Genomic DNA, 27,628 nt, shown 5'->3' with positions numbered 1-27,628 from the left:
AACTGTTGAGTGAAGCCAGGTCCCAACAAAGCCATTGTGAAAAAGACCCATGTCTTCATGTCATCTGTAAAGGAAGTGCTTGCCAGGTGTGGTGGTCCCTGGGCTATGAGAGATAATAGAAGAGTACATGAATCTTCATGAGAAGGACCTAGAACTTGGAAAAGATGATAAACATCTCAAAGGCCCTTCTCACCCCCATACCTTGCAGAGAGCAATTCTGTGCCTACAGAGGGAATTTCTCAACCACCATCACCCAGCTCACTGTTAAACAACATTAGGATTAGGACATGGGTCTCCTGACTCAGCTCTGAGCACTTTGCCCCAGGCCTGGTGTTGCCCAGAGCTCCAAACAAACCCACAGTAAACAATGTGACACCTCCAACCTTGAGCAGGCTCTCTGCTGTGGCTTTCAAGCTTGGACTGGAGAGAACGGCTATCTGGTTGTTTGAGAGAAGTCAGCAGACAGATGTGGATAGCATTTGGCCAGTAGGTATTTGTTGGCCTGCAATTTATTGAAATATTTTGATATTGTTTTGGTTTGACTTCTTCCTATATCTCTGTCTCCTTCCTTGCTACCAACAGCTCACCTCAGGCCCAAAGCACTGGGGCTTTTGGACTATGGACTGAAACCTTCGAAACCATGAGCTAAAATCAACATTGCCTTCTTCATTGTTTTCTAAGTATTTTTATCACAGTGATGTGAAGTTGCCTAATATACATAGTAAGTGGTTTTCAGTATATATGAAAAGTTGTATAGTCAACATCCCTATTTAATTTCAGAATATTTTCATCACCCCAAATAGACACCCTGCCTCTACCCTTATCACCTACTGTTGACTGACTGGCAGCCAGGGTCAACTTTTTGTCTCTAAATTTGCCAATCCTTGACTTTTCATAAAAACTAAATCAGACAGCATATGATCTTTTGTGTCTATATTCTTTCCTTAAGCATAATTTTAAGACTCATAATTGTAAAATATATTAGGTCTTCATTCCACTTTATTTTCAAGCAACATTCTGCTGTATGAAAACACATTTGTTCATTTACTTATTTACTGAAGGACAACTGGGTTGTTCCCATTATTTTAGTTCTTATAAATGATGCTGTTATGAGTGATCATATACAAGTTTTTGTGTGGATATACTTTTTTTTCTTTTGAGACAGGGTTTTGCTGTAGCTATTGAGCCTTTCCCGGAACTAGCTTTTGTAGACCAGGCTGGCCTAGAACTCACAGAGCTCCACCTGCCTCTACCTCCTGAGTGCTGGGATTAAAGACATGTGCCACCATCCGGCACACATTTTCTTTTCTTTGTAAGGTTTATTTATTTATTTTTTTTAAATTTTATGTGTGTGGTAGTTTGAATGAAAATGGCCCCCATAGGATCATAGGGAACAGCATTATTTGAAAGGATTAGGTCCTGTGGCTTGGAGTTGACAATGCCTTGTTGGAGGAAGTGTGTCAGTGGGTGTGGGCTTTGAAGTTTCAGAAGCTCAAGCCAGGCCCAGTGCTTGCTCTTCCTGCTGCCAATCCAGATGTAGAACTTTCAGCCACTTCTCCAGTATCATGTCTGCCTGTGTGCTACCATGGTTCCTGCCATGATGACACTGGAATAAGCCTCTGAACTGTAAGCCAGCCCCAGTTAAATGTTTTCCTTTATAAGAATTGCTATGGTTGGGGCTGGCGAGATGGCTCAGTGGTTAAGAGCATTGCCTGCTCTTCCAAAGGTCCTGAGTTCAATTCCCAGCAACCACATGGTGGCTCACAACCATCTGTAATGAGATCTGGTGCCCTCTTCTGGCCCGCAGGCATATATGCAGACAGAATATTGTATACTTAATAAATAAATTTAAAAAAAAAAGAATTGCTATGGTTATGGTGCCACATCAATAGAAACCTTAACTGAGACAATGTGTGTGAGTGTTTTGCCTGCATATATGTATGTGCATCACAGGCATGCAGTACCCGTGGAAGCCCAAATAGTGTCAGATCCCTTGGAACTGGAGTTACAGATGTTTGTGAGCTGCCCTGTAGGTGCTGGGAACTGAATCCCGGTCCTCTGCAAGAGTAACAAGTGTTCTTCACTGCTGAACCATCTCTCTAGGTTCCTTGCTATTAATTTTTGTTTTGAGATAGGGGCTCACCATGTAGCTCAAGTTGGCCTGGAACTTGCTATGTAGACCAGGCTGGCCTTAAACTAACAGATCACCTGCCTCTGCCTCCCCAGGCAGGGCTGGAGGACTATGTCACTAAGCCCAGTTTGCTTTGTTTTATTAATTTATTTATTTTGAGGCAATGTCTCACATAACCTAGGCTGGCCTCAAACTCAATATGCAACCAAAAAATGACCTTAAACTCTTGATCCCCGCACCTCTGTCCAGAGTGCTGGGGTTACAGCATGCACTCGTTGCCTTGTAGCTTGATTTTGCAATTGACTCTGTCCTTGATGGGTCTGGCTTTTGTCATCTAACCTTCCTTCAACTACGTGGATATGGTAGTAGGCTCAGTGTTTAAGAAGTGGAGACAGAGCCGGGCGGTGGTGGCGCACACCTTTAATCCCAGCACTCGGGAGGCAGAGGCAGGCGGATCTCTGTGAGTTCGAGCCAGCCTGGTCTACAAGAGCTAGTTCCAGGACAGGCTCCAAAGCCACAGAGAAACCCTGTCTCGAAAAACCAAAAAAAAAAAAAAAAAGAAGTGGAGACAGTAGTTGGGTGGTGGTGGCACACACCTTTAATCCCAGCATTTGGTAGGCAGAGGTATTCAGATCTCACATTATAATGTTGGTCATTGGTTATTATTGATCTCTCACTAATACCAAACTTACAAATTAAACTTAGCCATAGAGCCGGGTGGTGGTGGTGCACGTCTTTAATCCCAGCACTCGGGGAGGCAGAGGCAGGCCGGTCTCTGTGAGTTCGAGACCAGCCTGGTCTACAAGAGCTAGCTCCAGGACAGGCTCTAAAGCTGCAGAGAAACCCTGTCTCAAAAAACCAAAAAAAAAAAAAAAAAAAACTTAGCCATAGTATGTATGTTTAGGATCAGGTTCTGGCTGAGTGACCAGCATCCGGTGTGGGACTTGGATCCTAGTCCCCAGAATAATGGAGCACAGTACTATTTGAAAGGGGAAGAGAAAATGGAAGCCTGGGAAGCAGTCTACAGGGTGGGTTTGCTGGCATGGCTTCCATGTTGGATATCAGCCACATGCAGGGATCATTATGGCACCCATGGGAAGCTGCAGGGTCAGGCACACAGAAGCCTCCATGGCAATCATCACAGACTCCTCCGCACTCCTTTGATACAGGTTCTTCCTTCTTCCTGCCTCTCCCTCCCTCGCTCCCTTCTTCTCTGTCTTGGTTTCCTCTTTTCGTATGATTAGTAATACCTTCTATGTCTTACATCTGTGAAACAAATCTTTTTGTTGTTCCTGTTGTTGTTTTTGAGACAGGGTTTCTCTGTGTAGCCCTGGCTGTCAAGGAACTCGCTCTGTAGGCCAGACTGGCCTTGATGTCAGAGATCTGCCTGCCTTTGCCTCTGGAGGGTTGGGATTAATGATGTGTGCCACCACTGCTGGGCGTGAGACAAATCTTTAAAAGATTCTGCTTGAGTCCTGCATGGTGCTTTGCCACTATGATCCCAGTATGAGCGACATAATAAGATCCCATTAGGAGCGGGGAACGAGGCTAAAGAAATGGTTAGAAGTTATAGGAGAGCTCGTCTTGTTCTTACAGAGGACCCCGGTTCAATTCCCAGCACCTATACATGGCAGCTCCTGTTCCAGGGGATCCAACACCTCTGACTTCTGTGGGCACCCGGCATACACTTGGTGCACAGAAATAGATGCAAGCCAAATATTCATACGCAAAAAATAATCTGGAAAATTAAAAATAAAAAGCTGTGTGGACTGAAGATGTGTATCAGTGTCAAAATACTTACACTGTATGCAAGAGGCCCTGAAAGTCTCTAAGTCTCTTTCCAGCTCTCTCTCTCTCTCTCTCTCTCTCTCTCTCTCTCTCTCTCTCTCTCTCTCTCTCCTCTGTGTGTGTGTGTGTGTGTGTGTGTGTATGTGTCACACACACACACGGAACACGTAGGTCATAATTTTGTTTTTCTTGTGACTTTATGGGTCAGGAGTGAAGGTAGGGTGGGGCTGGGCAATCTCTTCTGGAGTTCACGGTCAGAGGCTAGCAGGGGCTGCATTCTTCAGAAGCCCCCACTGGGATGGTTGTCCTTGATGTCTTAGATGGCTAAAGACAATGCTGGTGATCTAGGGGAGGAGGTGACCCCTGTATACTTTATTTCATTTTTTGTATTTTTATTTGTTTATTTATTTATTTAGGTTTTTCAAGATAGGGTTTCTCTGTAGCATTGGAGCCTGTCCTGGGACTAGCTTTTGTAGACCAGGCTGACCTCGAACTCACAGAGACCTGCCTGCCTCTGCCTCTGGAGTGTTAGGATTAAAGGTGTGTGCCACCACTGCCTGACTCATTTTTTTGTGTTTTAAAAATATTTCTATCTATGTCTATGCCATATGTGTTGAAGAGCCTTTAGAGGCTGCAAGAGGGAGAGCATGCGCCGTGAGAATCCCTTGGAGTTGGAGTTAAAGGCAGTTTGTGAGCTGGCTGATGTGGGTGCTGGGAGTCAAACTTGGGTCCTCTGCAACAGCAGCAAGTGATCTTAACCCCTGAGCTCCCTCTCCCCCTTTTTTCTTTTTAGAGACAGGGTCCCGCTTTGTAGCCTTGGCTGGCCTGGATCTCAATATGTGGAATAGGTGGGCCTTAAATTCATAGACACCCACCCTCCTATGCCTCCTGAATGCTAGGATTATACCAATTTATATTTATATAAAGTCATGTACCACCATGCTCTGCTGCATGGTGTAGGAGGTCCTTCTGGCAATGTGTTTTTGCTTTCATTGGTTAATGAATAAAGAAACTGCCTTGGCCTGTTGATAGGACAGAACTTAGGTAGGCGGGGAAAACTAAATGGCATGCTGGGAGAAAGGAGGCAGAGTCAGAGAGAGAGACTGGATCCACTGGAGACAGATGCTGGGAATTTTACCTGGTAAGCCACTGCCACGTGGCGATACACAGATGAATAGAAACGGGTTAAACTAAGATGTAAGAATTAACCAATAAGAAACTAGAGGTAATGGGCCAAGCAGTGATTTAATTAATACAGTTTCTGTGTGGTTATTTCAGGTGCAAGCTAGCCGGGTGGCCGGGACAAACAAGCGGTTCCTTGCAACAGAATGGCGTGCCAACGTGTGTCTGACAAAATCTACTTAAAAGCCTGAGAGAGCTTGGGAAGTTATTATAGACAGAAACCTCAGACAACAATGCTCCGAATTTTTCTGTGCTCTTAAATTAAATTAAAAGATAGCAACAAAGTAAGAGGTAAGTTTCACTGTGGCATCTCCACATACATGTGCTATGACACTTCGTTCAAATTTGCCCCTCTCCTACACTGCCCTCCCCACGTACTCTTCCTTCTTTTGGGCTGGCTCCCTCCTTCTGGGTTCAGGAGCATTTTCGGCTGGTGTGTATACATGGGCATCTCATAGTAATCAATTTTCACCTGTTTTTTCCCAAAGCAGGAATCCCAAGAGAGAGGTAAAAGCTCTGTGGTCTTTCCTGCCGTGGCCTTGGATGTGGTCTTTCCTGCCGTGGCCTCGGATGTGGTCTTTCCTGCCGTGGCCTCGGAAGCCGTCTGCAACTCCTCCACCGCATTCTACTGGCTTCATGCAAGGTACAATTGTGTTTAGGAACTTGAAACCATATTGTAAAACCACCATGCTTACCCCATAGCAGCAATGTTTTATTGGTGCATTCCTCTGTGTATATAATATGTGTGTGTATTATGTGTGTATGTGTGTGTGTGTGTGGTGTATGTATGTGAGCGAAGGTGTGTGCATGCCACGGCACACATGTGGAGGGCAGAGAAGAATTTTGGGGAGTTGGTTCTCTCCTTCTAGTGGGTTCCAGAGACCAGGTCTTCAGGCTTGTGCTGTTATTCTCTAAACCGTCCATTGGCTCAGTGCTTTTATTTAAGAGAAAAGGAAGCTGAGGCACAGAGGTTAAGTTCCCATCACCACGCCATTAGAAGTGGACGGATTTGAACCAGTCTACACCCCTGAGACTATGGCCTTAACCTAGTGGTTCTTAACCTCCCCAATGCTGAGATCCTTTATTATAATCCCTTATGTTGTGGTGACCCCAACCATAAAGTTATTTTCATTGTTATTTCATAATTGTATTTTTGCTATTGTTGCGAGTCATACCGTAAGTATCTCATAGATGGTCTTAGGAATCCCTGATAAAGGGGTCACGACCCCCAGGTTGAGAACCACAGTCTTAACCTTACACTGTCTTTACAGAGAGATCTGTTCCTACCGTATTCAACTAAGCTGACACACATACAATGAGTTCCTATTTATAACCGCTAGCTTGTAAACTCCCCTCGGCACATTCAAAACCACACAACAGAACATGGCCCTTGTCAGCTCTGGCTTCTGCATAGCTGCACAGCTGGTTTCTTTCTTTCATTCCTCCTTTCTTTTTTCAGACCAGGTCTCACTGTGTGGCTCTGGCCTGGAACTCACTACATAGATCAGGCTGGGCTGGAATTCTTTGAGCTTACAGAGATCTGCCTGCTCCTGCTTCCAGAATACTGGGACTAAAGGCCACTATGTGCAGCCCAACAGAGTTCTCTTTCCCTGGAATGCTGTCTTCCAGCCACTCATCTGTTTACAAGATTGCTCATCAGGTCTTTCAGAAAACCTCTGGCTGGCCAGCTCAGGGGTGAGTGCACCTTGGACCTCACAGTGCTGGGTAGTTGTTCTTATTATGTCTCACAAGGTGCCTTTTGTCCCCGCTGCCTCCCCAACTGGACTCCGAGAGCAAGGACGTGATCGTGTGCGTAGAAGCTGTGCTCAGAAAGAACACTGCCCTGGCATGTCACTGCCTGCAAATTTCCCATGACCCTCATATGCAGTTACCACACATTTTCCACACATAAACAGGAACGGAGGTGGAGATCTGCACCCCAAATCTGTCGACAGGTATTGTGGCCCCATACAAGTTCAATCACTACCTACCTGCTCTCACTGCTACTAGTCCATCCATCACATGTTTAGTTACCGTGACAATTCTCATCTTCCTCAATCACTGACTTGTACTTTTTAATTTTTTTAAAAATACAGACCATCTACATTCCGAAAACAGGGTAGAGAGTTGAGTAAATATGACAACAGTTTCTATTTTCTATCCCCGCCGACACAGGCTGTTTCTTTCATGAACACGATCCCTGACTTATGCAATTACTGTTACCACCGTGAGTCTTCCCGGTTTCTTCTCTCTCTGCCTCGGCGTGCTCCGGGAGGCAGATCCGCGGGGGTCTGCAGACTAGGGCGCTCCGGAGCTTCAGCCAGGGCGGGCGCGGCCTGGCCCCGCCCTCTCATGCATATGTAGCGCCCCAGCCCGGCAGCCCGGCCCCCAGACGGCCATTTGTAGCGGTGCTGGCGGCTGCGTTCGGCTTCGCTGCAGAAACGCGGAGAGGAGCGCGCTCCCTGGCCGCTGCGTCCTCTGCCCCGGCGCCTTCCCGGCTCCCCAGCGTCTCGGGCAACTCCCAGCCGTTCCGGGGGATTGCATTCCGCGGCCCTCCAGGCTACCCACGGGCCCCTCGTGCCCTACCGCCTGTAGCCCAGCCGGCCGCACTCATCCCCGGAGCCGGGCCTAGGGCGCGCGGCGGCCGGGCTGGACTCGGGGCGTCCCGATGGCCGCGGCCGGCTGGCGCGACGGCTCCGGCCAGGAGAAGTACCGGCTCGTGGTGGTCGGCGGCGGCGGCGTGGGCAAGTCGGCGCTCACCATCCAGTTCATCCAGGTGCCTGGAGCGGGCCTGCGGGCTGGCGGCGACGGGGTGGCGCTACCTGTGGCCGTGGCGACCCCGCCCGGGGCGCGCGGGTGCGGGGCTCCGGCGCGTGCGGTGCGCGCGGGTGCGGTTTGCGCGGGGCCAGGGCGCGCGGCTGCGAGGACAGGGCAGGAACAGTGAGGAGCCAGCGCTGCTCTCCTGCCCTGCGGCCACGGCGCCGCGCTGCTGCCCGCCAGGCGCCCGGCGCGGCGTCCGGGGACTCGGGCTTCTCAGGAATGTGGCCCGGAGGGCGGAGCTGGCCGTGTGGGAAGCGCAGTTCCACCTTATCGCTGCGGTCGGGGCGGGAGCCCGCGGGGAGCAGCCGCGCGCGGAGCTGGGGCTTCCTGCCCCAGGGCCGGAGCGGGAACCCAGTGCCTGCCTCGGTGGCCCCGATAGCCCAGGCTACTTGGCTGCGGCTCCGCGCCGCCGGCTCCCAACAGTGTTTTCTCTTTGTGTGTGTTTGAGCTTCTCTTACAAGTAGTCTCTTAGGTGGTACGTCCGGGTAGGAGTGTTTGATCGTACCCTAGGGAAATAATGGTTTCGAGGAAGTTAAAACTGTGCTTTGATAGGGGCGAGACCATTTCCTTGGAATTCCCGGTGCCTGCCTGCTTCGCGCTTAGGTGAAGTTTGGGTTGAACCCAGCTAGGAGAGGAGTGTGAGTTCTGTATTGCAGCCCCCCCCCCCCCCACGCGCCTTCTTTGGTTGCTGGAGAAGAAAAGTCGAGTTGTGTCAAAGAAAAGGGAGGTGAAATTCATCCTTAGACTTTATTCTTGGTTAAGAGGTCCGAGAGATTTTTTCTTTTTTTTTTTCTTCTTTTTTTTTTTTTTTTTTTTTAAGCAACTGTAGATCTCTTTGCTTTTGTCATCCTGAAAGGCGTGGCATATGTTGGGAGAGCACAGGTACCCTGCTAGGTAACAAAGAAGGTATTTTTACTGTGTCAAAGAGTGTGGGTAACAAAATATTTTTTCCTTCCCTGTTTCATACATTTGTTGAATAGGCAGAGTTGAATAGCTAATTTTGTTTTGTTATAATCTGTGATGTTTATAGTGTCATTAAGATTCTCAGTTCCATAACCTAAGTGTGGTTGTCAGCTTTCACATCCAGGGAAGGAACAATAATCGCTCCTGTGATAGTCCATGGAATTAAAATGTGCTGCTCAAACCTTTGTATTCAGAGAGAGAGTGTTTATGTCATGAGCGGTGAGGTGACAGTTTGGTGGTGGGGGTCAGGCCAATTGAGAAGTTGAGATTGACTTTAGTCAGGCTTTTCTTTCTTTCTTTCTTTTTTTTTTTTTTTTTGCGATTTGCTATTTGCCTGGGGCCAAGAGAGCCGTCTAAGTGACTGACGAAGCAAAACTAGTCACAGCTAACTCTCTGATGGCTTTGGTTGGAGGGAGTCCAGAAGCCAGAGGACAATCCTGGGTTCCAGAACTCTTGGATAATATTGCTTAGAAGATTTAAATCGGAAGCACTTACGTTTTCTGAGGGAGGGACTATCTGACTGTGATTACTTCCATAAGTTAAGGTATTTGAGAAATAGTGTTAGAAACTCTTACACTCCAGGTAATCACTCCTTGTGACCTTCGCAGTCCATTCGCTGGACTACTCCCTCAGGGCTCTGAAGTGAGACCCAGTGAGTAAAGACTGTGTGTGGTGATGGTACAGATAAAGACCAGGAGTGAGCTTAGAATCCCACAGGCTTGAGCGGTCTGCCTTTTCTTTATTGGTTATGAAAATGACACCCAAAGTATTCAGCCTTTTTTGAGTCTCAGTTTTCTTGTTGGTTAAATAGGTCTCCGTACACATCCTTTTTAACTTTTCCATTAGAAGGAAGATCTTAGCATCGTATTGAGCACACAGAGTGTACTCTGTTGATAGTAGCCATTTCTGTAAGCGTGTAAGATGTTTAGATGCAAAGGGAATTCAGATTTGAAAAAGTCGACGTGGGAAGGCTTTTTAAAAAATGCTCAGTGGTTAAGAGCACTGGCTGCTCATACCCAAAGGACGTGGGTTCAATTCCCTGCACTCACACTCACCTGGCAGTTCACAGTTGTCTGTAACTCCAGTTCCAGGGGATCGGACACCCTCACACAGACAAACATGCAGGCAAAACCCCAATGTACATTAAATAAATAAATCTTTTAAAAAATGCATCGTGGGGCTGGGGATGTAGCTCAGTATAGAGTGGTTTGTCCTGCATTGGGGAAGTCCTGCCTTTGATCCCTAGTACCTTGTGCATGGGACCGTGATGAGGGTGGGGAGTCACAGGCCAGACTGGAAAGAGGAGGCAGATGTGTGGGGAGCTGGGAGTGGGGGGAGGCTCGTGTGACTTGGGGCTTTTGGTGCTCGTGAAACAGGAACATAGACTCTGAGGTTGATTTGGTGAGGAGGAAGGAGGCACAGCACCTGTGTGGAGATTCTGCCACTCCTCTGAGCGTGATGTAAGTTACTTAACCTGTCTGTGCTTTGGCTTCCAGTCATCCCTAAGCGGGGTAATAAAGTTATATTGCCGTGAAAGTCAACTGAATTAACATATCCAGGGCTTCGGACAATGTGCGGTTCATAGGAAGGCTACAGCCATTACTCTTTCAACCTTAGATTATGGAACTAAAGTCACAGTTTATCATCTGTATCTACACGCACATAGACACACACCCATACCACACTCACAATCCTCCTCCCCCATAAAAGGGGCGTGCCTGTGTAGATGGCCTTCCAGTTTCTCTTGTTGTCTCCCCACTTCCAACTGTTCCCACCACTTACCTCACCAGCTCCTGGGGATCAAAACCAGGATCATGGCAGTGTTGTACCATTGGTCACATCCCTTTAAAACTTATTATTATTTTAATATTGAATCTTGCTAAAGTTCATAGAATCGTCTTGAGCTCTGTAGCCCAGGCTAGCCTTGAACTACTGATGCTGCTGCTTCAGCATCTCAGGTAACTAGGATTACAGGTCTGTACCCAGCCTGGCTGCTCAGACTTTTTTTGAAAAACATGGTACATTCCGTTGGTGACTAGAACAGCTAAGTGGTGAGGAACCTCTGGTTAGGACATGATTTTAACATGGAGTGGAAGGCAGAGAGTTGGGTGTCTGAGCTTCTTCCAGCCCAAGTAACTGGAGGCGGAGGCGGGGGGGGGGGGCTCTTCAACTCCCATCTTTTCTTTAGGGCTTTGAATTCATCTCTATAAAGCACCGAGTTTGGTTGAACAGATCTCCACCTCTTTGTAATTCTACGGTTCTTCAGTGTTCTGACTGGCTGATGTCTTTGGTCTAGTTTCTTAGCTTTTCTAGGTCTCAGTTTCCCATTTGAAAAGGGAGCATAACAGAATGCTTAGGGTTTTTGGAGTAAATAAAATGCCAGCAAAGCAAACCACTCGGCACAGCTGTGACTGAGGAAGTCAGTGATCACCTTATTTGTGGCGATTCAGTATCTTGATGTTCTTCCAAAACAAAATTTGTAGTTTTTCCTTAAATCCATAATGTAGTCCATTATTTTCAGTGTTTTCCGTTCCCACCTCCACCCCATCTTCCCCTCTTTACCACGAGGTACTTAGCCGATGAGTCTTAGAGTTGGAGAAACTAGATTAATTTGGAATTGATTTTAAGAAATGACAGGACTGAGGCATAGCTTAGTGCTGGTAGTGTTACTCTAGTGTCCAAACCTGTTCTCCGACAGCACAAACAAGTGAGGCTTTGCCTGTTGTCCCTCATACACCAACTAAAGAGACAAGCAATGATGAGAAGCAGAGAAAGTGAATTTACTGAATATGGCATTGGGAAGAACAAATAAAAGGGACCAGTGGCCAGGCGGTGGTGGCGCACGCCTTTAATCCCAGCACTCGGGAGGCAGAGGCAGGCGGATCTCTGTGAGTTCGAGACCAGCCTGGTCTACAAGAGCTAGTTCCAGGACAGGCTCTAAAAAAAAGCTGCAGAGAAACCCTGTCTCGAAAAACCAAAAAAAAAGGGGGACCAGTGATCTCCATGTCTGTCTTTGGGGTACTGCCCTGAGGTTCGGGTTTAAATAGAAGGAAAGAGGCATGCATAGCTAAGAAGGCCTGGTCGGATGTGGTTGTCAGTTCCAACCTGTCCTTTAAGATGGTCTGACAGTGTCAGAATCATGTGAAATCTCATCCTGGGCCGCACACTCCTCTCTGACTGACATCACAGTCCAGACTTTCTCTTCTCCCAACGTGAGATTCCCAGAGGAAGTTTTAATTCTTTGCGGTCCATTGTTTCAATGAGTCGGATGGCACAAGTTGCTCTCTCTGCTGCCCTGTCAGGACAGTTAAAGCACATGTGCTCAGCATTTGCTAGCCCCCCGGGTTCAGCTCCCAGTTGTAGAAAACAAAGAGAGGAAACAAAAAAATGAAAGCATTAAGTTTTGGGGCTTATGGTTTCTCTGGCAACCCTGAGAAGAGATTGTATATGTTTTCATGGATCTAAAGACACAAAGTATCCTGGGGCTGTTCTTTTAGCATCCTAACTTCGTACTTACCTGTTTGTCAGCTGTATAGGGGTTAGGTGGCCTCAGATCATTTAGCTCAGGCTGGCTTGCACCTTGAGGTCCTCCTGCCTCAGCCTCATGAGTGTTTTGATGGCAGGTTTGTGCTTGGCTTCTGTTTCTCATCCTCCACTATTAGTCTTGAGACATTGTTACCCTGACTTGAACATTGTTTCTTCCCAGACATTGCCTGTTGGGAATGCCTTTTCCCTATCTTCTCCTAGGGCAGGTATCCTAGATACACTTCTGGAGGCCTTTGTGTCAGCAGGTAGTTGATCCACAGGCCAAGGCTATACCTTTAACATCAGTGCTGTTCTGTTGCTGCAGCTCTGTGACATGCCGTAGTTAGAAGTTAGCTCCCCAAGAGCAGGTGAGGTGGCTCAGTGGGCAAAGCCCCACCTCAAAGTTTAGTCTCTGGAAACCACATGCTGGAAGGAGAGAACCAAACCTCCTCTGTATGTCTCTGTGTGCTAACTTGAATTTTTAGGCCCTTTTTTCTTCATTTTTTTAAAGACAGTATGTAGCTCTGGCTGTTCTTGAACTCACTCTGTAGACTAGGCTGGCTTTGAACTCACAGAGATTTGCCTTCGTCTGCCTCCTGAGTGCTGGGATTAAAGGTATGTACCACTTCATCCAAGACAACGTTTAAATTTTATTTAATTAACTATTTTGTGATAGGATCTTATACCCCAGGCTGGCCTGGAGTTTGCTGTGTCTTTGAGGATGATTTTGGCCTCCTGCTATTCTTGTTTCTCCCTCCGGTGTGCACTGCCATGACTCTGTGTGTGTGTGTGTGTGTGTGTGTGTGTCTGTGTGTGTGTGTTTAAAGATGTTTCATTTTTATTTTATTTTTTATTATTTATTTATACGCATTGGTGTTTTTGCCTTCATATTGGATCCCATGGAACTAGATTCACAGACAGTTGTGAGCTGCCATGTGGGGGCTGGGAATCGAACCCTGGTCTTCTGGAAGAGTAGTCAGTGCTCTTAACCGCTGAGCTATCTCTCCAGCCCCCCAAAGTCTTTTTCTTAGCGACTTGTACTGGGTGATTAGGGGACAGTTGATGGGTATTTGATTATTTACGTGCTTACCTTTTGGCTCAACAATCCTACATCTAGAGGTTTAAAGATCCACTTTGAGCATCATGGAAACACACATGCACAAGGCTGTGAGAATATTGTAAATTACACAGATTAGAAGCCACCCACAAAGTAGATTAGCAGAATAAAATGTTGTGTTCCCCAGAAAAGCATACAGCTTTAAGAATGATTGAGAAAGGTCCCAGTGAACTGTGGAGTGTTTCCTCAAGATACATTGGTCAATGAAAAAAGTTAAGGGACAGCATGATAGAACACACCCTTAATCCTAGCGAGGCAGAAGCAGGTAGATCTCAGTGACTTCAGGCTAGTCTGGTCTACATAGGGAGACCATGCCTGTCTCAGTTAAGGTTTATTGTATTGCTGCGAAGAGACACCGTGACCATGGCAACTCTTATAAAGGAAACATTTAATTGTGGGGGCTCACTTACAGTTTCAGAGGTTCAGTTCTTCATGGCAGGTTGCACAACAGTGTGCAGGCAGATGTGCCAGAGCTGAGAGTCCTACGTCTTGATAGGCAGGCGACAGGAAGCCAACTAAAAGTCACAGTGGGGGAAACTTGAGCAAAAGAGACCTCAAAGCCCGCCCCCACAGTAACACTCTTCCTCCAAAACGGTCACACCTCCTAGTAGTGCCACTCCCTTTGGGGGCCATTTTCTTTAGAGCACCACAATGTCTCCCTGTGCCCCCCTCCACCCCAAATGACGAGGGGTTGGGGGTGGCTCATGGGTTAAGAGCACAGGTTGCTCTTTCCTAGACCTGGTTTCGAATCCTGGTATCTCCATGGTGGCTCACAACTGTCCTAACTCCGACTGACCCTTCTGGGCACTAGGCACACAAATGGTGCACAGACACATACACAGGAAAACACTCATACATATAGAAAAATAAAAAAAATAAATTCAGTAGTAATGCCTGGGGGCGGAGGAGGTGGCTCAGTAGGCAATGCAATGTGGGTCTGGAGTCCGGCACTCAGGAGCGGACTGCCTAGCTAGACTGGCTGAGTCCCTGAGCTCTGGGCTCAAGAGAGAGCCCCTGCCACAAACTATAAGATGGAGAGTGATTAAGGAAGACACCCAACTTCAGCCCCTGGGCTCCACACACTTCCACACATATACTACATTCTCAGCACATTTAAAACATCTGCTGTTCTAGTGTACAGAGGGAGTGAGAACTCAGAAAATAAAGGTGTATTTGCACATGTAGACAAAACCAAAACAGGACACAAGGATGCTTGAGAGATTGAAGGGACTGATACCCAGAGAGGGAATGGAAATGAAGTGGAAGTGGGGTGGGAAGGGGACAGTGACCCTCTGAGTACCGTTTTCTGTCTTCTAGAACCATGTTAATGTTTTAATAACTCGGTATATAAGTAGCAAACAATAATACAACTGAGCGATGACAGAAAAGGGACGTCTTAAGGTGGGGGTAATGCCAGGTATGGGGTTGCACTCCTGTGATCCCGAGCGTGGGAAGTAGAGTTAAGAGGGCCGGCTGTTTAAGGCTAGTGTGGGCTACGTGAGATCTTGTCCCAAGAAACAAAGATCAGGAGACGGGATACAGATAAACAGGAGAACTAACCTGTCAGATGAACTGCAAACATATCGGAAAGACCAGGAGAAATGCTTCAGGTAACTTTTGAACCCAGTGTTCGGACTGTGTCCTCAGGATAGAAAAGAACATGAGGCAACACTGAGCTCTGGTGATGGGCTCTGCCCTTCTCCCTCCGTCTTGCCCACCCTTCCTCACTCCCTCCTTTCTTTCTTCACATAGGCATTGGTTTACAGCTTGTGGCACTTTTGTGTATACTATTAGCAAATATGCAAATGTATTTTGAAAAATAGGGGTCATTGTCTTACCTTTGGAGGGAGGGAGGTTGCACACTTGGGAAGGGCAAAGGTTAAAATGATTCGGATGTTTGGTTGACATTGAGGATACTGGCCTGAACTCACTGTTTGAAAAGTTTATAGACCCAGAAATGCCTATGCATGCCAATCCCTTGAGCACACACCCCAGCCCATTTCCGGCTCCACTGAGAGCTGCCGAAATGGTAGGACTTTGGAGGAACCTCTGATTCCAGGGCTGGGGTAGGAAAACACACGATGAGCTTGGAATATCTTTCAGTCTAAGGAAGTCCTCAGGAAAAAAACAAACAAAAACAAAACAAAAAAACGATGGGAATTTGTCAGAGAAAGTCAGAAACCAGCCTGGGAGAGTTCCTCTGTGCCGAGCTGGGGCTGGTTTTATCATTAAGATAGACAAAGAATCTATGCAGTTAATCCCAGCACTGGGGGAAATTGCAGCAGGAGGATCATGAGTTTGAGGCCAACCTGGGCTACATGTCTCAAAAGAAAGCACGAATGATGGGTAAAGTGACTGAGCAGAACTCTGACTAATGAATGAATGAACACACAGGAAGTAGCAGAACCAGATAAAATGATGATTCTGCAATCGTAATGATTAAGCAAGAACCTTACATGGATGTTAAAACTAGTAAGTGAGATGGTGGGTGTGGTGGGGCATGCTGGTGATCCCAGCTCTGGAGAGGCTGCAGTCGGAGGATCCTGAGTCTCGGCTAGTGTGGGCTATGTAGGGAGAAAGTAGCTGGGTTTAACGTAGTCAACATGTATTTCTCTATCAGGAGGGACCTGGCTGACCTCACTTTGATATCAAGCATTGCTGGAACCCCAGGGCATCCTAGGGAGGTGCCCTGCACAGAGTTAGACTCCCACAGTCAGCCCCCAGGGCATCCTAGGGAGGTGCCCTGCACAGAGTTACACTAACTGGCACTAAGCTGGCACTAAGATGACATCACTAGGCATTGTCACCTCACTGGGACTTACGATGCTCAATATTGTTTGGTTATGCCAATGTTCTAGTTAAAGAATAGCTGGGCACTAAACAAGATTATACCTAATACAACCAGACCAAGCCATAAAGGGGGTCAACCTTTTCTGTTTTTTAAAGTTTTCTAAGTTTGTAGTTGATGTCTTGGGAGAGGAAGATTGGTAAGCGTAGGTTAGGCCAGTACACACTTTGGCCAAGTTGTTTATTCTAACGACTTCCCCTCTTTGTATCAAGTGTCTTTTGATGTGTAGATGACTTTGTGTATTCTTTTTTTTCTACTGGGACTTAGCTTAAAATTATTTATCTTCTTAAATGTGCTTGGCCAGAAATAGAAATAATAGTATTGGAAATACTATTGGAATAGTTATGGAAAAATGAAAGTACTGAGCAGGGTTAACTTTTGTTTGTGTGTGTGTGTGTGTGTGTGTGTGTGTGTGCACACGTGTACAAGTGTGTCATGGCATGCATTTGGAGGTGAGAGGTAATTGTGGGAGTCAGTTCTTGCCTTCTACCATGTGCGCTCCAGGGTTGAAGTTTTGCCATCAGGCTTGGTGGCTAGTAAGTGCCTTTACCCATTGAGCCATCTCACTTGCCCTTAGCAGGTTTATCTTTCTTTTTTCCTGACTTCTACCCATTCCTTTAAATGTTCTCTCCTTATTTAAAACAGCCAAATATGTGAAACTGCAGTATTTTAAACATACTTCTTTGTCTTTTGTGTATTGTTGTCAGATTAATTAACCCTCAAAGAAGTATTTTGCCATTCAGGATTATTGCATTTATTTTTCATTTCCATTCTGATTTCAGTGCTTACAAGTAATCCTCATGAACAACAAGCTTTTATCTCTCTCTCTCTCTCTCTCTCTCTCTCTCCCTCTCTCCATATATATATATATATATATATATATATATATATTTTAAATTTTTTTTTGAGATAGGATCTCACTTTGTAGCTCAGGCTGGCCAGTAACTTACTATGTATCATACCTTGAACTAGAGTCCTCTTGACTCAGCCTCCTGAGTGCTGGGATTACAGGTGCGAGCCACTGTGCTGTCTAGTTTTATGTCACTTGATATAAGCTAGAGACATTGGAGAGGAGGGAACTTCAACTGAGAAAAAACACCCCCATAAGACCTGGCTGTAGGCAAGCCTGTAGAGCATTTTCATAATTAATGATTGATGCGGGAGGACACCATGGGCAGGTGGTCCTGGGTTCTGTGAGAAAGCTATGGGAGGAAAGTAGTAACAGCACCCTCCATGGCCTCTGCATCAGTTTCTGCCTCCAGGTTTCTGTCTGAGTTCCTGTATGTTCTACTCCCTTTAGTGATGGATACTAATTTGCAAGCGTAAGCCTAATAAAACCTTTCTTCCCCAAGTTGCTTTGATCACGGTGTTTTACCACAGCAATAGTAATCCGAACGGTGGTAGAAATTGGTACCAGGAGTGGGGTATTGCTGTGACAGACTTGACCCTGTTGTTTTGGGGAGAATTGTGGGTGGTCTTCGGAACTTAGGGTGAGGAAAGCCGTTTAGTGTTCAAAGCTTGGTGAGCTGTTCTTTGGGAGCTTGGAAGAAACTAGCGCTGAGAGAATTGTAGACCAAGAAGGCCTGGCTTGTAGCGGTCCAGAGGGAAGTTTGAGAATTACTTAAAGACTATCAGGACCATTGCATAGTTGCTATTTCGAATTACGATTCTGTGGTTCTGGTCAACTGGGGCTGACGAATCAAGAGAGACCAGCACCATTGAAATGAACGAAGCGTTTGTGTTGCTGGGACAATTGATGCTGGTTAGTTGGAGCTAAGGAATGATCAGTGATCAAGAAGAGACCAGCGTCATTGAGATGAAATCTGGAAGTGTTTCTTTCAAGTCAGCACACAGAAACCGTGTTCCAGCGTTGTACCTGTGGCCAAGGTTGAACCTTGCTTTGGCAGCTGAACTTGGTAGTGTAAGCACCACCCATGTGTTACTGGTTTTGAAGACATGAAGTGGCCATGGGTAGCAACTGAGGCTCGGCACAGTAAGAGGCCAGGAGAGGCCATTGGTTAGGGTTCAGCCTCAGTGGCAGGTGAAGGCCCAAGATTGAAGGGGTCATGCAGAGAAGTTGAGTTTTGGCACCATGAAGAGACCCTATGAGAGACTGTTGGTCCAGCCCAGTTGTGGCAGAGACCTCAGTTTTGGAGATGCCCACACCATGGGGTGACTACCAGGAACAGTAGCAGCTGTGGAGTGGAGTCCGCCCAAGCTTAGAGGACAGCCATGTGTGCTGAGAGGGCCGAGCTAGAGAAGTGACTCAACCCTCTTGGAGGAGCCCAGATCATGAGCATATTGGACATTGACATTTACACAGTTGGTGTTTGTTTCGATTGGATTTGATTGTGACTGTGCCCTGGTTGAAATAAGAAAATATTTAACTTATCTTTGATCTTATAGGAGCTCATTCTTGAGAGATAATAGATTTTTAAAACAGACTGGACTTTCTAAAAGAGACTGAGTTTTTAGATATTTGAATTTTTAAAGACTGGGACTTTTTAAGTTTGTAAAATGTTTTATATTTGTGATCTTGGGGATGAACGAAAAAAAAAAGAAAGGTTGTGTCTTTGACAGGGATGTGTTTTTGTGTCAAGTTGACCAGGGGTTGGTTAGTGTGCTGGCTAGTTTTATGTCACCTTGACACAGGTAGAGTCATTAGAGAGAAGGGAACCTCAACTGAGAAGATGGCTCCTTAAGATTTGGCTTGTAGGGCACTTTCTTTTTCATTTATTCTTGTTTGGCCTGCGTGTATGTCTGTGTGAGGGTGTCAGAAGCCCTGGAACTGGAGCTACAGACAGATGTGAGCTGCCGTGTGGGTGCTGGGAATTGAACTCAGGACCTCCGGAAGAGCAGGCAATGACTCTTAACCGCTGAGCCATCTCTCCAGCCCTGTCAGTAGCCCTGGAACTGGAGCTACAGACAGATGTGAGCTGCCGTGTGGGTGCTGGGAATTTGTTGAACCTATGTCCTCTGGAAGAGCAGTCAGTGCTCTTAACCACTGAGCCCTCTCCTCAGCCACATAAGGCATTTTGATAAATAGGGATCGATAGTGGGCGGGGGTGTCCGTCGATCCCCCTGGTGATCCTGGCTTCTATAAGATAGCAAGCTGAACGGGCCAAAATGAACAGGCCAGTAAGCAGCACTCCTCCATGGCCTCTGCGTCAGCTCCTGCCCCCAGGTGCTTGCCCTTTTTTAGTTCCTGTCCTGATTTCCTTCTGTGTTGAACAGTGCTGTGGGAGTGTAAGCTGAATAAACTCTTTTCCCCCAAGTTGCGTTGGTTAATAATAACCCTAGCCAGGACAGTCACCCAAATAATTTTCATTTTAAAACTGACATAAAGTTGTATATGTGTATAACAGTGTTTGGAAGTGTTTGTGTACGTGCTTGCGTGTGTGTGTGTGTGTGTGTGTGTGTGCACGTGCGTGTTTGTAGAATGTCTCAGTAACCTGTCATAGTCACTGTAGTCACTGTTTTATTGCTGCGAAGAGACAACGTGACCAAGACAGCTTTTATTTTTTCCGAGACAGGGTTTCTCTGTGTAACCTTTGCTGTCCTAGAACTCGCTCTGTAGACCAGGCTGGCTTGCCTCTGCCTCCCGAGTGCTGGGATTAAAAGTGTGTGCCACCCCAAGGCAACTCTGGTTTTTTTTTTTTTTTTTTGGTTTTTCGAGACAGGGTTTCCCTGTAGTTTCTAGAGCCTGTCCTGGAACTAGCTCTTGTAGACCAGGCTGGCCTCGAACTCAGAGATCCGCCTGCCTCTGCCTCCCGAGTGCCGGGATTAAAGGCATGCGCCACCACCGCCCGGCTCCCAAGGCAACTCTTAAAAGAAAGCATTTAACTGCATCCTGGCTTCCAGTTTCAGAGGGTTAGTCCGTTATCATCATGGCAGAGAGCATGGCAGCAGGCAGTTGAGGTGCTGGAAAAGTAGCTGAAAGCTACATCCTGGGGGAGGGAGGGGGAGGAGGAGAGAGAACTGAACCTGCCCTCAGTGACACACTTTCTCCAATAAGGCCATTCCTCCTCATCCTAATCAAACTTTACAGCAACTCGGGACTAGACATTCAAATGTGTGACCCTGTGGGGACCATTCTTATTCAAACCACCGCAGTCCAGTCAACATTCTTCAAGAAGGTAGCATACGAGGGCGGAGAGATGACTCCATCAGGAGCACTTGATGCTCTTACAGAGGAACCTGGTTCCATCTCCAGAACTTAACATGGGGAGGCTCACAACCATCTGCAACTCCAATTCCAGGGGCTCCAATGTCCTCTTCTGGCCTCTGTGGACATGGCACATGTATTGTGATGCTCATATAGAAGAATAGGCACACACTCATACTCATCAATAAGAATAAAGAGTATGTATGTTGTTAATTATGGTTTTCCAATTGTTAGTTTTTTATGTTTTATTTACTTTTCTCCCGCTGCTGAGGGTGGAAACCCAGTATTGAGTGTGATAAATAAGCACTTTCTTTTTTCTTTTCTTTTCCTTTCTGTTTCTTTTGTTTGTTTGTTTTGTTTTCTTTTTTTTTTTTTTTTCTGAGTTTCTCTGTATTTAACAGTTCTGCATGTCCAGGAACTTGCTTTGTAGCCCACACTGGCCTTGAACTCAGAGATCCTCCTGTCTCTGCCTTCCAAATCCTGGGATTAAAGATGCATGACAACACCGCCCGGCTGCCACTCTGTATTCTTTTCCTGGGGGGCGGGGGGGGGGGGGAATCATGCCTTAAATAACTCCCGGCGGCTTTTAATGAGACTACTTAAGGTTGCATTCACTTTGCGTGGTGATGGCAATTGGCCGAGGGCAGATGGATGGAAACGGTGGAAACTGCTTGTATCTGGCGCCTTCAGATTTCTCTCCTGCAGAAGCAACGTCTCCCTGTGTGGCTGACCCACTTCTCATTGGAGTGGAAACATTTTCAGGATGCCACGAAAAGTTTCTTTGTTCCTAGCTTGCCTGGGGAACTGTGGACACACTCTCAGGCTTGGGAAGATTTTCTTCTCCATTTTTGTGTTTATCTCTTTCTGTTCACTCTGGACTGCTGTCCAGGCTGTCCCTGCAGTGGCTGTGAACTGTTTCTTCCATACTGTCTTCTACGTTACTCCGTTCGAGGAAAGTCTGTCAAATTTGCCTTCGTAGCAGACAGGTTTTTCTGGATGTCTGGTGAAACTGTCTAAAACAGGGCTAGGATCTTAGATAGCTCAGTCTGATTTAAATGTTGGCAATGTTTTCTTAACATTGACACAAAATTGATACTTTTCTAAATCTTCATACTATTTTAATGGAAGCATTTCTTCTAGGGTAATTAATTACTTTTGCTTTTGCGTAGAAGAATACATATATATTTATGAAGAACCATTCTTGATGTTGGAAGTCAAGAACTGGCCCATGCTCAGAGATCTTCCTGCAGGGTTCTGAACCGTCCTTTGTTTTGATACAGAAGGGCGAGTTGACCTTCAGGATTTTTTTTTTGTTGTTGTTGTTTTTTTTTACTTTTTTAGACTGTCAATAAGATTTTCACTTGAGAATTTCAGTGTGGTTGCTTAGCCTGGACTTTTGGCAGAGAGGCATGATTTTTGGAGAGAGGTTAGAAGGTTTTCAGGTTTCTTTTTGGCATGCTGGAATTGAAGCCAGGGACTTGCCCATGCCAGGCAAATGCTCTGCCACTGAGCCACAATGCCAACCCAGCATTCAAGTTTTTAAATTTTCTACTGTTCATCTTTCAACACTGGAGCAAGTAGAAAGAGGTTGGGGAGGGGTGTGTGTGCGCGCGCACGTGTGTGCGTGTATGTGTATGCCATCACATTGAATATTGTTATCTTTTTTCATGATTTCATATATAAACTTTTATTGGTTTCATTATTCTACAATCAGGTAAATGTTCACCTGCTTCTCATTGTAGTGTTTTTTTAAAGCTATCTGTATTTTTTCTTAGATTGTGTTTAGTACTTAATTCTTGGAATATTGTAATTTTAGTTTGGGTATCCTCTTAATTCTTTCGGATTTATTTATTTTGAATTATGTGTAAGTGTGTGTATCTGAATATGGGCCTGTGCACAAATGACAGCAAGTACCTGTTTCTGCTGGCTGGGGGTGCTGGATCCTCTAGAGCCGGAGCAATGGAGAGTTGTGTGCTGCCACAAGTGGGGACTTGGGACAGAATTGGAGTCCTCCATAAAATCGACACATGCTCTGAGTTGCTGAGCCATCTAGTCCCCAGCCCCTTAAGTTTTAGAGAACTTATACTGGAGAAAGTTGAGTACGTCCTTTTGAATGTAGATTAAAGGTCAAAGAAAAGGACCTATAATTTTACATGCTGGGATCAAGCTCAGGACTTTGCTCTAACATTGAGCTACATCCTTGGAGCCAGCATTAATGATGGGTTTTGTTGTTGAGCTCAGGTCTTGTTGTTGGGTCAGCCAATCTGACCTCTAGAGGATGATACGCTTGACTTAATCCTCCAGTTGCCAAGAGTGCAGTGCAGGCTTGTGCTGCTGTTCTCAGCAACTTTAAGAATTTTGTTATTTTCTTCTGTGTTCTGAGAGGGACTTGTACTCTGTAGCCTAGCCTGAAACCTGGTCTTGCTGCTTTCTTTTATTTCTCTGGCATTGAGGATGTCAATGCAGACATGATTCTAGACATAGAAACTGCTCTTGGGAATTGACTCCTCCTGACTTTTGCTGTTCTCCCAAGTGGTCTAGTGAAATTAAACAACGGGGTCTCAGTGCTCTTTTCTACATCAGACAACTTATCCAGTTCATCTGGGATGAGCTGCTTATGAGTCAGATTTAGGTGCTGGTTCAGTGGGGTACACCTGGATGGCTTTGGACAAGTTTCTCCATCTCCACCTGGACTTCAGGTTAGACATCATTTAGACCCTCTCTGTGCTGGCATAGAAACAAGCATGTTCATTGACTACTTTGTCTTTATCTTTCGGTTGTTTGGCATTATACTTATATTTGTTTGTATGTTTTATTCTTCATAATTGGATTTTGAGAATCACAGACCAGGACTACCTTGGTTATACACAGCTAAGCACAGTGCCAAGTATCGGTTGATATTTATTAATTGTTAGCATTTGATCTTCTTTTATGATTTATTTATTCAGGTATTTTACATATATGAGTGCTGTTTCCATGCACACCAGAAGAGAGATCAGATCCCATCACATATGGTTGTGAGCCACCATGTGGTTGCTGGGAGTTGAACTCAGAACCTCTGGAAGAACAGTTAAGTGCTCTTAACTGCCAAGCCATCTCTCCAGCTGCTAGCATTTGGTCTTGAATAAAACGTAATTGGAAATCAAAGCGATCTTAGGGGCAGGCGTGATGGTCCACACTTGTATCTAGTACTGGGGAGGTGGAGGCTAGAGGATTGAGTACAAGGTCACTCTTGGCTGTGTGGTGAGTTTGAGTCCAGCCCGGGCTGTTTGCAACTCTTTTAAAACAAGGTCTTGGGAAGAAATGCATTGTGCCTATTTATGTCGGCATAGCAGCTGGTACTGCAGAGGGCCAAGAGCCAGCTCTCATTTGGATTTCAGAGCTTCTCTGTAATGACAAGATCATATATAATGCATGCAAGTTTGAATCTTGAGTTTTAATTTCAGCAGGACTAGGGAGATGGCCAAGTGTTTGCCATACATGCATGAAGTTTGGATCCTCAGAACCCACATAAAAGCCAGACACACTAGTGTGTACCTTTAACCTCCTTGCTGGTGAGCAGAGATGACAGATCCCAGGGACTTGCTGGCCAGCTAGGTAACCAAAAGGGTAAACTCCAGGTTCAGTGAGAGATACCTTCTCAAAAAAATGTGTCATCAAAATGGCTCTGCTGTAAATGTGCCTGCTGTCCAGCCTGGTGAGATCTGAGTTCAATCCGGGACCCATATGATAGACAGAGAGGACCACAAGTTAGCCTCTGACCTCCAGACAAGCGACAAGCTCTGTACATGTTCTCTCTCTGTCTCTGTCTCTGTCTCTCTCTCTCTCCTCTCTCTCTCTCTGTCTCTCTCTCTCTCTCTCCCTCTCCCTCTCCCTCTCCCTCCCTCCCTCCCTCCCTCTTTCTTTCTCTCTCTCTCTCTCACACACACACATACACACACACACACACGCACACACACACACACACGCACGCATGCACGCACACACATTACGATAGTTGATCCACACATATTCTTTATCCAAAACGGTCTTTGGACAAGGTAGTCTTATTTTAATTTCTCTGGAAGTTCTGACTTGAAAAGCTGCTACTTGTGTCTTATTTCCTGGCAGGTTTTTCTCCCAATGCCTTGTTTTTGGTTACGCCATGCCATGTGGTTGAGATGAGAACAGTCAGCAGTTTGCTAGCTGGAAGGAAAGGCGTGGTAATCAGGCAGTCAAGTCCGACTACAAGGAAGATTGTGATAGGGAAGAAATTATGTTGGAAAGACATGGCTATGAAATTTGTGATTTTAGGTCTTTTGTTTTAAAATTAAGACTAGCCATCTAGCTAAGGTAGGGGTTTGCTGTAAGCTCTGTGCGCCCATTTCTGTACATGTACACACAGGTATGTCTTCAACTCAGTTCCAGTGGGTTTAAACTTAGAGAGGGTGACACTTGCTGTGACCCCAGCTGAGGTGGAAGGATCACCATGAGCTTGAGACTATCCTGGGCTACGTAAATGAGACTCTGTAAGTTAGAGAGAAGTTTGTGGGGATTTGAAATAAATAAAATGGAAATAGATTTTTAAAGGTTTAAAAGGCTTAAGTCTTTGTAATTGCCTAATGAGTTTTGATGTTTAGATAGCTTTATAATGTATCCGAACCCTGTATTAATTATTTCAGGAAATATGCTGACATGTTTGTGCCAACAATTTGATTTAATGAACTTTTTTTTTAAATTAGCAAACCATTTAATATTTAATATGAAAACATTTTTTTGTAACTACTTCTATGTTTATGGAGAAGCCCCTTTTCATTCACAGTCATGTTAAGAACAGGGTATGAATAGCGGGGGTTGAGTCTTGGGGTTCCTCACCGTTGTGGAGGCTGGGAGGTTCTATGACCTTTAATTAATTCTTTATTCCTGAGATTGGGTCTCCCGAGGCCGCTTTTGAACCCTAGCCTCAAGTCGTCCTGTCTCAGCCTCCTGAGCAGCTGGGACTCCCGGCATGACACTGCACATTGTTCGAGTAGGTGCGGAAACGGTGCAGAGACCTGTCATCTGTTGGGCTGGGAGTCTCCGTTTCCAGTCTTAACGGGTGCAGGCACCAACTCTTTCATTTTCCCCTCCCTGTCCTTGCTGTACGTGATTCGCCAGCCGAGCTGAGGCATCTCGATGGCAGCCAGGGTTTCAGGAAGCAGGCATTAGTCAGATGAAGTTGTCTGACACGGGTTACTTGAGTTTGTGGTTTTGGATGAGCAGTGTGTGGTGCACAGCTGCTGCTCAACAGCTTCGTTCCAGCTGTCCTGCTTGCCTGTCGCAAAATACCCCACATTCCTTTTTTTTTAACCTCTTGTCGTATTCTAGACTATTACTTAAGTTGGGTCCTCGTGATCATTGCTTTGGGTAACTTTTCCACTAATCACCATTTACTGAGGATCATGCCAGGATGGATTGTGTAACAGATTTAAGCCCTGCGGTCTTGGTAATTTGGGGCTGTGAGTTAATTTACAGTTGTGAAATATCGATCTAAAACAGTTAGGTGATTGACGTGACAGGACACCAAGGTCTGATGATGTCTCAAGCGAGTGGCTCTGGGTAAAGAACCTGGATCTACTGATTTCTTGTTTTAATCTTGTGTTTGTATGAGTAGGTTGCAATAGTAAGTTTAAAAGCCATGTAGTACTATGTTATATGGTGAATAGGTCCCTCACTATATAGCCCTGGCTGGCCTGCAACTTGCTAATTCAGACAGGCTGGCGTGGAACTCTTGTGCTTAACATCCGCCTCTTCCTCCTGAGTGCTGGGATTAAAGGTGTGTGTCACCCAAGCCTGGCTGCAGGTAGGATTCTGTGTCAGGCACTGCACTAAAAGTTACACGAGTTAATTTACTTAATCTCTGATTATGTTAGTGTTTCTGTTCACAGATGTGTAAACTCAGACTCAGTTGTTCAGTACCGTTCTCAAAACCCACAGTGGTGACAGATTTGATTTGAATGCACTTTTTCTGAATATAAAGCCAGTGTGGACTTGGCTAACTAACCCTGACGTTTCCACGCCACTGCGGATGCTCTTCTTTTTTTTTTCAGAATGGGCGCAGGCTAATTTGAATGCAGAGCTGGGCTGAATGGGAAGCACAGCAGAGTGTTCAGCATCCCTCCCTCTTTCTCTGTCCTTCTGCTCCTTGATCTGTGACCCGTTTCTGCTGTTTCTATAGATGCTTCTCAGGTCACTATCCTTTCCCAACCGGGCAGTCATCAAAGCTAGCCTGTCTCAAGCTTCTGCCTCACACCTAGGGGAATGCCTGCTCTCACAGTGGATTTGCTACCAGCCTGTGTATTCTCTCTTCCTTTTCTTCATGCCTTCTAGTGTGTTTAAATGCTCATTCTGTGGTTATTATTATTTTTTATTTTTATTTATTATTTGCTTGAGACAGGATCTCTATTATGAAGCCCTAGCTGTCCCAGAACTTGCTATGTAGACCAGTCTGGATTCGAATTCACATGCATTCACCTGCCTCTGCCTCTGCCTCATGCTGGGATTAATGGTGTGCACCACGATGCTGGGTTTAAATTCTCATTTGTAGAAAGGTTTCATCCAGCACAGTCACATACAAAACCCTCGTGGAGCTGATTGTTTACTAAACGTCTTCATTTGCCCTGTTATTTCCTAGAATTCAACTAATCTCTCTGGCTCAGGTTTTATCTGAGCACACTTTTCTTGAGTGAGCATTTAGATCAGGCCATGTCCCTTCCAGCTGCTTCCATGGTATCTCGAGGACTTTTTGTTTGTTTGCTTTGCTTTTTTTTTTTAAAGACATTTTATTTCTGATTTTGTTGTGCTGAGGTACAACCCAGAACTTTGCCTGTATAGCAAGCACCTATGTGGTCACTATGCTGTACCCCAATCTTTCTGAGCATTTGGGGAGTTCAGTTGCAGAAGCCCCCACTTAAGTGTTTGTCATCTAAGGGCTCACACACCGTACTGTTGTCATAAAAATCAGGAAATCATAGTCAGACTTAATTTAGTTTACCTTCTTCTGATGTCCTTTGTAGGAAAAAGAAAATTATTCTGGCCCAGAATTCAGCCAGGACTGGATGTCGCTTTGAT

The 27,628-nt window shown here is 45.8% G+C and overlaps 1 protein-coding gene across 1 annotated transcript in view; it reads left to right on the top strand.

Moving 5' to 3' along the window:
* The first annotated feature begins 7,497 nt into the window (after positions 1–7,497).
* The window catches only part of Rras2 (RAS related 2), a 69,768-nt gene continuing 49,637 nt past the window's right edge, over positions 7,498–27,628 (top strand). The window contains exon 1 of the mRNA XM_038310874.1: positions 7,498–7,877. Coding sequence (XP_038166802.1) covers positions 7,770–7,877 — 108 coding nt within the window. The 5' untranslated portion in view covers positions 7,498–7,769. The remainder of the gene's footprint in view (positions 7,878–27,628) is intronic.

The sequence above is a fragment of the Arvicola amphibius genome, chromosome 1 (genome assembly GCF_903992535.2).
Source record: "Arvicola amphibius chromosome 1, mArvAmp1.2, whole genome shotgun sequence".
In the NCBI taxonomy this organism is placed as follows: Eukaryota; Metazoa; Chordata; class Mammalia; order Rodentia; family Cricetidae; genus Arvicola; species Arvicola amphibius.
This window is presented reverse-complemented; position numbering and strand designations above follow the sequence as displayed.